Here is a 12,088-nt window from a genome sequence, read left to right as displayed (position 1 = left end):
ATTTTACACCTAGGCATGAATTTGAGCTTCTGTTTCCCAGAAAGGGGGTCATGTACAATGATTTTTTATTTTAGTTGGCATAGAATCACTGTTAATATGAATGGTACCATTATGTGCTGCACACTGTTCTGGTGCATCTCATGAGCCAAGGGTTAGTTTGAAGCATTTTGTTTAGAAATAAGCATTTTATGAAAACAGATGTTTCTCATCTTTAAGCTGTAGATGAGATGCATGGTTAGAGTAGTTTGATCTGGGGGAAGATTAAACTTTTTAATCTATTTTCAGTTGGGAGCAAAGAGTAGACCAGCATGGTCGAGTGTACTACGTGGATCATGTTGAAAAAAGAACAACGTGGGATCGGCCAGAGCCTCTTCCTCCAAGGTGAGCCATACAATCATCTCACATGTCTGGGGTTTTCAGGAATTAATTGCCTGACAGTTTGCTAAAGCTGGAACAAATATTTGAGAGCAGAAATGTGAACCCAGTTGCTCTGGGTTCTCTCCAAGGAATGCATATGGAAAAGAGTTGAATGTCAAAAAGAGCCAAATCTGAATTTCCTGTCAAAGATGAGGCAAGTGCATCTTTACTGACCAAGAAACAGATTTCAGTTAAAGACAGTAGACACCCCCAGAGTAAAAGGGAACAAAAACCACAGAAAAGTATTTTGGCATTGAGGTAACTATCAGCTTGAGCAGCAATGCTCTTGGTTACCTCTTATCTTGAGGTTTCTGTTTGCAGGCCTTTGATCTTGTCTCAGGGCTCCCAGCTGCCAATTTATTATGCACATAGAAACCAACTTTTGTTATTAAACTTCTCCAGCTCTTGGCATCAGAACAGCTAGTGATGTTAGCTCACAGTTGCTGTTTCTTATTTTTTAACAATATAAAAAAAGCACAAGAGTTGTTCTGTTGCACTTCTTCATCCTCAAATGGGTTGCACACTATAAAGATTTACAAAGTGAAAACATGGGATGGTACAGAGAACTTGTTATTGAAGAACAAAAACTGGCAGTCTAATAAATGGAGCCCACCTGTCATGTTTCAAGTTATTTTGAACTTTTTCAGCAGATGAATTTTTATATTGCTTAAGCTTACTTTGAATAGGAATGTTTTCTTTCAAGTTTTATAAGTAGTACTGATCTCATATGAACTGAAAATTAGAAAAAAAAAAAAAAAACCAAAGAAAATCAAAACAAAATACCAAACCCCACGCCCACCTTTCTTTTCTGCCAGATCAGTGTGAGGAAGTCTTGTGTTGAATAGCTTAAAATGTCAGAGGGTTTGCTGTGTTTTAGGAGAAACCTGCTGGGTGGGATAACTGCGGTGATGCCAGCACAGTATGGACAGTGGTCTAGACAGCTCTTGGCAACTATTTCAAAAAACCCTGAAAACACAATAAATTGAACGGGTCTGACTTTGTATAGTATACAACAAATAAAAGTGATTCTCATAAAAAAAAGTCTAGCTCTTGTATAATTTTAGCAGAGAGTACAAGGAGAAAAAAGCTGCTGGTGAGCCCATGCTTTCTGCTCCCTTCCACCACACTGGCCTCCAGGTTCCTCTGAGCCTTAAATTAAATTGCCAGCTCTTGACAGCTGTGGCTTGTGTTTTCCCCCACAGCTGGGAGCGCCGGGTTGACAACATGGGCAGGATTTATTACGTTGACCACTTCACCAGAACCACGACGTGGCAGCGGCCGACGCTGGAGTCCGTCCGCAATTACGAGCAGTGGCAGCTCCAGCGCAGCCAGCTCCAGGGAGCCATGCAGCAGTTCAACCAGAGGTTCATTTATGGCGTAAGGAGGACCTGGGTGACTGAGGGTTAGGGTGGTTTTTGGGGTTTGGGCATGCCTGTGGGTCACCTGTCCCCATAAAGGCAGCAAGACTCTGTTATGGTTTATGATAATGTCTCTGTGTGGCAGGGAGGGCTCATTGTAATGTTAGTTCATCTCCTTCCAGTCAGCACATGGGGTTTAGTTGTCACCTCAATATAGGGCTTCTTGGATAAAATTGATGTACAATATTGATAAAGCCTGGATAAAATTGATGTACAATATTGATAAGCCTCAAACTACAGCTTAGTAATAAGCTGATGTATTTGTATTGTATCTTGTATTACCCTGGCCAAACACACAGGAGGTAAGCAATGCATTTCTGCTCTGGGTAAAAGAAATTATGCACAATGAATGTTAGGAGAGCAGGGAAATTGAAAATAATCCTTCCAGCGTTTTTACTCCATTATTTGTCTCTGATGAATAGCAGACATTAGATCACTCCAACTCATGCTACTCATGGTCATCAAGAGTGATGGAGGTTCTGATTTGCTGTACATGTGAGAATAAAATGGAGCCTGTAAGTGGTGGTAGGGAGAACTGTACTGACTGCAGGAATGAAGGTTCTGATTGCTTTGGGTATTGCTGTACTAATTTCCTCCTGCCTAGGCAGGGGTACTAACAAAGAATAATTATTTCTTGGCACTGTAGTTAATTAAGCATGCCAAGGTCAGTAAAATGGGCCTTCTCTGTGGAGGAAAAGAAAGAGTTGGCATCCTTGCTTATGTGTAACATTAACAGAAATGCATTTACTTCAATAATTCAGGATGGCTATGGTAGAACATCTGGAAAGCAAATGACTAGTCATTAATGCCTCATTTGTTCGTGTGACTTGCAGAACCAGGATTTTTCATCCACACAGAACAAAGAGTTTGATCCTCTTGGCCCTCTGCCACATGGATGGGGTAAGACTAACTTGAATGTGTTTTGTAATGCAATGTAATTAAACATTAAAGCATACTTCTGCCAAATTATTTGTCAGCTCTTCTAAGCTAGTTTTTGAAAATTAAAATCTACATTTAAAATAGTTTTAAATCAGATCTAATTAAATGTGCTATTAAAACAGAAACCTGACTAGGCTATGCTATTTCTAAGTGGTTTAGAAGTTATAAAGTGTTCTGGTTTACTCCACTGGTAACTAGTGTAATAGCTGCTTTAACACTCATCCTTTTGAGACTTTTTCATTCCCCCCCACCATCCTGTTCCTGCTAAATCAGGCTCCACATCCTCTCTAAATCAAACTGCTAAAGTCTCTCTCCAAGAAAACTCTTGAAGAGTTTTGTTGGTCTGAAAATGTTTTTTATAGTGACAACTGCTTCCTTATTTGGCCCTCTCCCTGGAATAAATTTGTTCTTGTACTTTACAGGGCTGAGAATTTACAATTAATACAAATTTTGGCAGGGTGTAATAAAAATAGAAGTGTAAAACTGCTTTCTGGTGTGACTATGAAGCAGATATGAAAATTCAAGTTTTATGATTGGTAGGCAAAGCTCTCAGAATTCTCTTGTGGAATTTGGAGCAAGTAATTACTTGGCAGAGTTGGACCTGAGTTTTTGGGTTCATCTGCTTTTCAAACAGAACTATTTGGATTTTAATCCTGGTATTGCTGCAACTTTGTGCCATGAAATTGTTCCCCACTCTTGTGCTTAGATACATTATATATAACATTTCACAGAAAGGTCTTTAGGCTGGCAGTGCCCAGGAGATGGGACACTGAGTCTCCACATCATGTGGAATTCTGCTGTCAGGCTCACAGGCAAATGCCTGTTTACAGGCTTCTTTTGGAAACTGAAGCTTTTGAGCTGTGGTAGTCAGATTTTGATCCATTTTTGTAATTTGTTTCTCTTGCAACACTAAATAAAAATGGTATGAAGAGCTGCAGAATGCTACAGAGGAACAAGTCATGGCATTTTCTCATTGGCAGTGTATGCCCATGGTTCATCTGAGAGAAAATATAAATGGCTTTTCTTGGAAACTGCATTTGACTGTGTTTTATTCCCTGCTACAAATTGAACTTGAAGCCCCTTTGTACCTTCTGTATACTTCTGTGTATATCTGTTCCCTCCTCTGTGTTTGCTTTCTGTGTTGCTTGTCAGGCACATCACAATATTTGACACAGCTGAACTTTCCTGTGGACAAAACAGCTCACAGTTTTCAGTTTCCAATTAATTTCTCCTACAATTGAAAAATAAATTATATAGTAAGGAGTAACGTCAATGAAAGTGAAAATATGTTGGATCAGAGGAGGTACAGAGAAACCTGAGAGCAGGAGAGGCTGAATCTGGTGAATTATATTGTATATTTGATGTAGTCTCAGCAATAAATTAAAGAGGGAATTGAATTTGTTCTCCTTTTACATCTTTTCAGAAAAGAGAACTGACAGCAACGGCAGAGTGTATTTTGTCAATCACAACACACGAATCACTCAGTGGGAAGACCCCAGGAGTCAGGGGTAAGAAATCAGCTGAAGCTGCATATATGATGAAAATGTAAATTAAATTAAAATGTAGCCAAGTAAGTGAGAGTAGAGTGAGCCAAGAATTGCTGCCCACAGGTGAGGCATGGATTGTGCTATGCAAACATCAGAGAGCTCGATAAAACGTTGAGACATTGGCCAAATGGAAACTGTTGCAATATTACTGTGTCATCCTACAGCTGCCAGGAAAGCCTTGGTCAACAGTAAGCAATGAACTCATTCCTCAGTAGAAAAGCCTCTGCTTTTCATAAGTAATCATTTACATTTGTCTAAACATTTGTGTCATAAGAGGAAGAAAAGATTTCCTTTGTATGATGATGGGATGGTGCAGAGTCTAGAGTAAGACTTTGGTTGTTTCCCACACAGTCACAGAATCCCAGAATAGTTTGGATTGGAAGAAGGGACTTTAAAGCCCATCTTGTTCCACCCTCCTGCCATGGGCAGGGACACTTTCCACTATCCCAGGGTGCTCCAAGCCGCATCCAACTTGGCCTTGGGCACATCTGGGGATGGATAGGAGACCGTTCCTCACACCTCTTTGAAAAAGGAGGAATAAAGGAGACATAGAACTTGAGGCACTACTAGAAACACAAGAGTTCTGTTTATTTTGAGCTCTGTCACTGCAAAGTCTTTGAGGTAAGGAATGGAAGCAGGTAGTTGAGGGTGAAGTGTGTTCAATCCCAACTGCTGTTTGAGCTGAAGATGTCTGTTTGGTGAATCAACTTCACCTGTCCTCCCTGAAGGAGGGGAAGGGGCACGGCCAAGGCTGTGTGAGAGGGGTCACAGCTGTAGGCACTCACCTCTGCAGCTGTGGAGAGAAATTACTCTTGGAGCAGCCCAGCAACAGAATGTTTGGGCTGCACAGTCAGGACATGGTATTTATGGAGGGAAGCCACTGGGGAGCACTTCACAGTGATACCACTCAGATCTTCCAGATATATTGAGATCTACTTTATATACAGCAAAACTGAGTTGCAAAAAATTGGCAAAAAATTTTACATGATCAGGATTGGCATTTTCTTCTAATTTGGCATTCTGAAACATTTTTGGCTGCTGTGATTATTCATGAGGTACCAAAAACTGTTTATTAAAATTATATCAGTTTTTGAGTAAAAACCTCATAGTTAGAAGATAAAATTCTGTTGTTTGTGAAGGAAACAATAAACCTTACTTACACTTTTTCCTTAAGGTGTTTGTGAAGGAAACAATAAACCTTACTTACACTTTTCCCTTCAGGTTTTTTCATGCCTTTATTTAAGGTATTGCAAGCAAATGAGAATACTTTTGGCCTAGTTGAGAGCTGACTGCAAATTTTGGAAGGGGGGGAGGAAGCTAAAATAAATCCAAAGAAAAACTTTCTCAATCTCTAGACTTTCTAGATTTTCCAAGATGTTTACTGTGTCAGGTAATAATTGACATAATGGATTCAGTTGGTTGGTTACCATGTATTTTCTTGTATCCATAGTCAGTTAAATGAGAAGCCCTTGCCAGAGGGCTGGGAAATGCGCTTTACTGTGGATGGAATTCCCTATTTTGTGGATCACAATAGAAGAACTACTACATACATCGATCCCCGCACGGGCAAGTCTGCTCTGTAAGTGTTCTTAACATTTTACTAAGGTTTCAAAAGTCAAGTTTAGCACACATCATTTTAAAAATATTTTTAAATATTTATTTTTTGCTTCTTACTACATTATTAGGCAGGAAGGTTTACATGGAGCAGTGCTTCTTAATTACCTGGGATTTTTCATTCACTGAAAGTCCCTGAAGAAGCCAGAGTTCTAAACACTGCAGAATCTTTCTTGCCATGTAATGTGTGAGATTTGAGAGTAGTGGAGGAGCTGCATCTGTTTTGTTGATGACCAAATCCCTTCCTTCTCTCTTTAAAAGAGACCCAACCTCTTCTTTTTCTGATTTTTTTTTTAGGAACCAGAATGAAGTTGAAACCAGAATTTACCTCCCAAGTTAACTGAATGTCGTCCCTTCTTTATTGTTAGAATCTTTTTTTACAGTTATGTTCAGGTAGTGTTTTAAATGTACTGTTAAGCATTCCACAGTTTACAAAGGAAGATTTTTCTTTTTAGTTTAAAAACAAGAAATTACACCCCAAAATCAAAAAATGTGACTAGATAGCCAGCTAGACCATACAGCTGTATAACTAATACATCTGCAGGGTTTTACTTCAGTTACAAAACCACTTGGAAATTCATTATTTTCTTCCTTTTGTTTGCAGAGACAATGGACCCCAGATAGCTTATGTGCGTGATTTCAAGGCCAAGGTCCATTATTTCAGATTCTGGTGTCAGGTATGGATTCTTTTTTTTGCAATATTTGCTTGCATTTTGGTTTTGCTTACACACTTTCAATGCCTTCTTCAGTGCCTTCCAGTAAAGGGAATCAAACTACTCTAAAGTTAAAAGTGAGTTAAATTAAGAGGGAGTAAATGCAGGAAATGTATAATCTCATGTAAGCTTTAAAGTGATGTAACTTTTGGCTTTAAAATGTTTTAGAATAAGGGAAAACATCCATTTCACTACTTTTTTTTAAGTGGTGGGTTTCTGAATAGCGTTGTCTTGCTGCAGTTAATACAGGAATATATGGAGGCACAGTTTTTTTTAGAGTTAGTACAACATCTGCTTTCCATATGAATACCCACTTCTGGCAGGAAAGGCAGGGCATTTGCAACACAACAGATATGTCTAAGCACTGAGGAATATGCTGTGGTGCACATAGGGCTCTAACATCATATCAAATTCAGTGTGTCAGTCTTGGGCCTCTAAGGTCCTTATATCAAGAGATGAAGTAACTTGCTGTTTAGGGAAAAAGTTTTTGGTTTCAATGTTCCAGTTTTTAAGAGTAACTGAATTGTCCTTTGAAAATAGTGCAGAGACTAGCCTCGTTTTTCACTTGGAATTTTGTGCAGTAGAGCCTGAATATTTTAATTTTTATTAAATTAATAGAATCACAGAATGGTTTGAGTTGTAAAGGACCTTAAAGATCATCTCATTCCAACCCTCTGCCATGGGCAGGGACCCCTTCCACTAGCCCAGGGTGCTCCAAGCCCTGTCCAGCCTGGCCTTGGACACTTCCAGAGATCCAGGGGCAGCCGCAGATGATCTGGGCACTCTGTGCCAGGGCCTGCCCACTCTCACAGGTGCTGGGAATTCCTTCCCAATATCCAATATCCCTCTTAACCCTGCCTCTGGCAGTGGGAAGCCATTCCCTGTGTCCTGTCCAGGCCTTTGTCAATAGTCTCTCTCCATCTTTCTTGTTGGAGCCTTCCAGGTACTGAAGGCCACAGTTAGGTCACCCTGAAGTTTCTCCAGGCTGAACAATCCCAATTGTTTCAGCCTTTTCTTATAGGAGAGGTTCTTCATGTGTCTCATCAATTCTGAGGTAGAAAGCCTTCCTCAGCTGGGACATGTTATTGATCTTCATGTTCTCCAGTATTTTTAGGAGTGCAATATTTAACCTGTTCTGAGCAGCATCTGGAGGTGTGTTCATGTCACTGTAGATAGCAGTATTGGAACCAATTTATTCTTGGATTAAATGACAATTTAGATACCTTGATTGCTGGGTTTGTTTTATATTGATTGATGGAATTGAACTGTACTTTTTAATGTATACAGCAAATAGCAGCCAAACTGAGTAGTGGAAACTTAAGTGATTTGTACCCTTCACATCTAAAAAATTTCCTTTCAGCAACTTGCAATGCCACAGCATATAAAGATCACAGTGAGCAGGAAAACGTTATTTGAGGACTCATTTCAGCAGGTATTGTGTTAAAACATGGGAGTAACGGGTATGAAAAGTAGTGCTATTAAATTTATTCTCACATGTCATTTTTGAACCTTTGATATCTTGCTATTTTTACTTTAAGTTAGACTAACAAAAAATATTAATTTAATAGGCTGCATTCACACTTACAAGATCATGCTAAAATATGTTGTTCTGGCACTGATTTATCTGACAAAGGTGATTTTGGTTTTTTTTTTTTCCCCCTCAGAATGATTTAAAATCTGAGTTGATTTTGAGGAGACTGCTGGGGCAGAGCAGCAGCCCATTCTCAGGATGTTTTTGTGTTGTGCTTATGTTTATGCACATTTCATCACGATGTGTTGTACTAGCATGGTCTACATACAAACAATATATTAAGTTGATCTGAGTCTGGTTGTCTTGAAATGATTTTTTTTTACACAAAAATTATTAATTCTATTTGCATTATTAGGAGTGAAATTCTTACTAATCTCTCTAGACCTAAGGTTAAAATATTAATGTTTTGTTAAGGTCTGTAGACCCTGATTAAAATTTTTCCAAATTATTTAATGCTTGTTAGAAAATAGTAATAATTCTAACCAGTGCTTATAGCTGTTTTCTTAAAAATAATTGATTGTTTTTCTTTCACTAAGATAATGAGCTTCAGCCCTCAGGATCTCCGGAGACGTTTATGGGTTATTTTCCCTGGTGAAGAAGGTTTAGATTATGGAGGTGTGGCAAGGTAAACTACACTGAAATGGCAGATAATAACTTGTTCTGCTGGTGGTGATGTGAAGGCTTCCCCAGAGTACTTACTGCTGTGCTTTCACAGTAGGAGTGAAGTTTATTCCTTAGCTTGGAACATCTGAGGAAGGCAGTTCTGCAAGATGTTTGCATGTCTTAAAACTATGTAAAATGATTTTCAGTTTGCATTAGGAGTTACTTAATCATCTCCATGATTAAAGAGATGCAATTTACTGAATTAAAGTCACCCTTTGACCCAACTGTTAATGTCAAAGTAGAGTTTATTGAAAAAGTGAACAGAAATCTACATTTAAATACAAAGTCTTGACTGGAATGTAACTGAGCAGTGCATAAGTTAATTGGCTTTCCCAGCCCTGGATGTTTAGATCAGGGGTACACTTGTTATGTGCTCATTTAGATAAGAGTGGGTTTTATCCAAGCCACTGACAGTGGTGTATCATTGCAACTTTGCATTTTAATTTGTAATTTGCTGTAGTTTCCCTTTGGTGTCAGTGTAGGTCAGCTGCTCTCTGGGAAAGGAGGCCCAACAAGGGCCTGAGTCAACATGAGTTAGCTACAGTAATTTCTGCTGTGATTTATTCTGAAATGTGTTTTTATTGTTTGTGTGATTTCAGGGAGTGGTTCTTTCTGTTGTCACACGAAGTCTTGAACCCCATGTATTGCCTGTTTGAATATGCAGGGAAAGATAACTACTGCTTACAGATAAACCCAGCCTCTTACATCAACCCAGACCACCTGAAATACTTCAGATTCATCGGGAGGTTCATTGCCATGGTATGTCCTAAAGCAGGAAACAGATCTGTCCTGTAATTTTCCTGTAAGTGAATACTGTGCCATCAGATGGGTAATGATAAAAATCCATGTTTGAGCTGACAATATCAGGTATTTTGGCTATAACTCCTGTTGGTATAAGCTACTTCAGCATATTGACAGTGATGGTACTCGAGTTGGTTCAATTCTTTGGCTGTCAGATTTCATGGGCACACAGAACAGAATGTTGTCATATTAAGAACTGAAGCATCCTTTGCATTATTTTGTCTGTTTTTGTGTTCCTCAGGCTTTGTTCCATGGGAAGTTCATTGACACTGGTTTCTCTCTGCCATTCTATAAACGTATCCTAAACAAGGCAGTAGGACTCAAGGATTTAGAATCTGTTGACCCAGAGTTTTACAACTCTCTCATCTGGGTAAAGTGAGTTTGGCTTTGTTTTGTTCTTGAAATAGCAATACAATGTTTTTGGTTTTCACTTCTGCCAGGAAGTAGATGTAAATCTCTTACTAACAACCCCACAGAAGAACATAATCTAACATTGCAGAGCAGTATGGAATTTTTACTGTGAGTTTAGATACACAAAGAATGATTTGTTCATGCAGAACTTTTCTGGTTCATTGAATATTCCGTGCAGCATCTTGTGTTATGTTTTTATTGGCTGTTACTAATTGCAGTTAAACATACAGATCTGGCAGTGTTGAATGTGGTTACAAATAAAATGGCTTGAGTAAATTTGACTGAGATTTTTCAGATAACTGATTAAAAGAAATCAGGAAATACCCATTTAATGTTTCTCTAGTACTGGTTTAGTTAGAAAACAGAATGTGTAGTGCTACAAGAACATGAAGGTAACAAATGTAGTTTATTATTTACTACCACACAGTTCTTCTGTTAGTCACACTTGCAATTTGACTTCAAGGTTGATATTGAAGATTTAATACTTTAAAGAAGTTCTGGCTGTCCTGGTATTTTTGCCCCAAGCTTAATGATTCCAGACCATTCCTACCTGCAGCCTTCCATGTCTGCATGCTCAGGCCCCTCTCTGTCCCTGCTCTTGTGGAGTCCTCCTCTTCCACTCCTTTTGCAAATTCCTCTCCAGAGACTAGCAAGTAAAAAGGATGTGGAGTATCTAGACCACAATTATTTTGGAATTATGTATTACAGATATTTTAAGAAATAATTTTTAAAGCCCCTTCAATCTAAAGTATTGTAATTTTGTACTGATGTTTTCATAGGAGGATGCCACATCTTTTAATCTGTGGTAGATATGCACCATTTATTTCAGTAACACAGATTTTTTTTTTCTTTCAGTTAAAAATATTAATGAATATATTAGAAGAAAAAGGCAAACTGAGTAACCTTTTTTCTTCAGCTATAATAAAACCAATTTTGCAGAAAAATTAGGCTTTCTTGTGACTACAGACAAAACATTTCACTTAGGAATCACACTAAGAATAGTTCTTAACACGGTTTGAAAACTTCATAGAAGGTGTGAGAATAGATTGGGTTTTGAAATGCAAAACTAAATAGAAAAGCCAAGATTTTCATCTGTAGTGGTGATTCTTGGAAGGTTCATATTAAATACTGAGGAGCAGAGAAAGCAGCATGAGATGTGTAAGAATTGAGATAGGAATTTTGTTGGGTTTTCAGAATAGTATGTTCTGTACTCCATGGATGTGCTGCTAATGTGCCTTCATTTTAATTCAAAGCCATTTCTGTAGTGATAGAGATCTAGGCTGGAGTGCAGAAAAGGCTTTGCCCCTTTGAAAAATCACTTAAGGATGTGAAAATTGGAGAAAAGGCTTCAGAACTCCAAGGGCTGCAGAGTCCTCTCAGTCCAGAGCCAAACTTCAGTGTACTGGGCCTGCTTTTCTGTAGTGCTGCTGGAGGTACCCCTGAGGAAAGGACTGCACATTTGCAGGGGAGAAGAGCCCTGGCTGTCAGGACAGACATAATTTTGTTCCTCACAAAAAAGCAAATTTTATAACTTTGCAGGAAGCATTCCTTGGCACTTGTATCAGGGGACTGTTTTTCTCATTCCCACAAGTCTGAGGATTTCAGAGATTGGCTGAGTTTGGAAGGAGACTTTTAGAGGTCACCTGCCAAACCTCAGTGCCCAAACTGAGCTAGAGTGTGTAGCTTTCATTTTAAAAGGGATGGATGATGAAATAAAATCAGCCTTTCATCTGAAGCCTTCCCTCCTCACCCAAGGTTTCGTGCAGTACTGTATATTTTGGAAAGATGAAGTTCAGAAGTGCAGTTGCATCATGGGGCTCAATAAACCACAGCCATGTTTTCAAGACTGGCATTGCTGTGTTATGGGTCAGGATAAATATCTGGATTTTGCACTTGATTTTGGAGGAAAACCATCATCAAAACCTCTGTATGGGCAGTTCTTCACTTTCCAAAAGCATAAATCAACATATAAACTCCAGGACTTTTGGCAAGGCCATAATTACTGTGAAAAGAACATTTCCTTATCTTGACTAT

General features: G+C 38.8%; 1 protein-coding gene across 3 annotated transcripts in view; it reads left to right on the top strand.

Moving 5' to 3' along the window:
• ITCH (itchy E3 ubiquitin protein ligase) overlaps nt 1–12,088 on the top strand; it is a 57,952-nt gene that overhangs the window by 37,963 nt on the left and 7,901 nt on the right. For all 3 annotated transcript variants that reach the window (XM_058036201.1, XM_058036200.1, XM_058036199.1), the window contains exons 9-18: nt 286–381; nt 1,620–1,794; nt 2,669–2,735; nt 4,198–4,282; nt 5,772–5,900; nt 6,540–6,612; nt 8,009–8,080; nt 8,716–8,804; nt 9,442–9,601; nt 9,885–10,018. In XM_058036201.1, the coding sequence (XP_057892184.1) occupies nt 286–381; nt 1,620–1,794; nt 2,669–2,735; nt 4,198–4,282; nt 5,772–5,900; nt 6,540–6,612; nt 8,009–8,080; nt 8,716–8,804; nt 9,442–9,601; nt 9,885–10,018 (1,080 nt within the window). The remainder of the gene's footprint in view (nt 1–285; nt 382–1,619; nt 1,795–2,668; nt 2,736–4,197; nt 4,283–5,771; nt 5,901–6,539; nt 6,613–8,008; nt 8,081–8,715; nt 8,805–9,441; nt 9,602–9,884; nt 10,019–12,088) is intronic.

This window comes from Melospiza georgiana, chromosome 17 (assembly GCF_028018845.1).
Source record: "Melospiza georgiana isolate bMelGeo1 chromosome 17, bMelGeo1.pri, whole genome shotgun sequence".
Lineage (NCBI taxonomy): Eukaryota > Metazoa > Chordata > Aves > Passeriformes > Passerellidae > Melospiza > Melospiza georgiana.
This window is presented reverse-complemented; position numbering and strand designations above follow the sequence as displayed.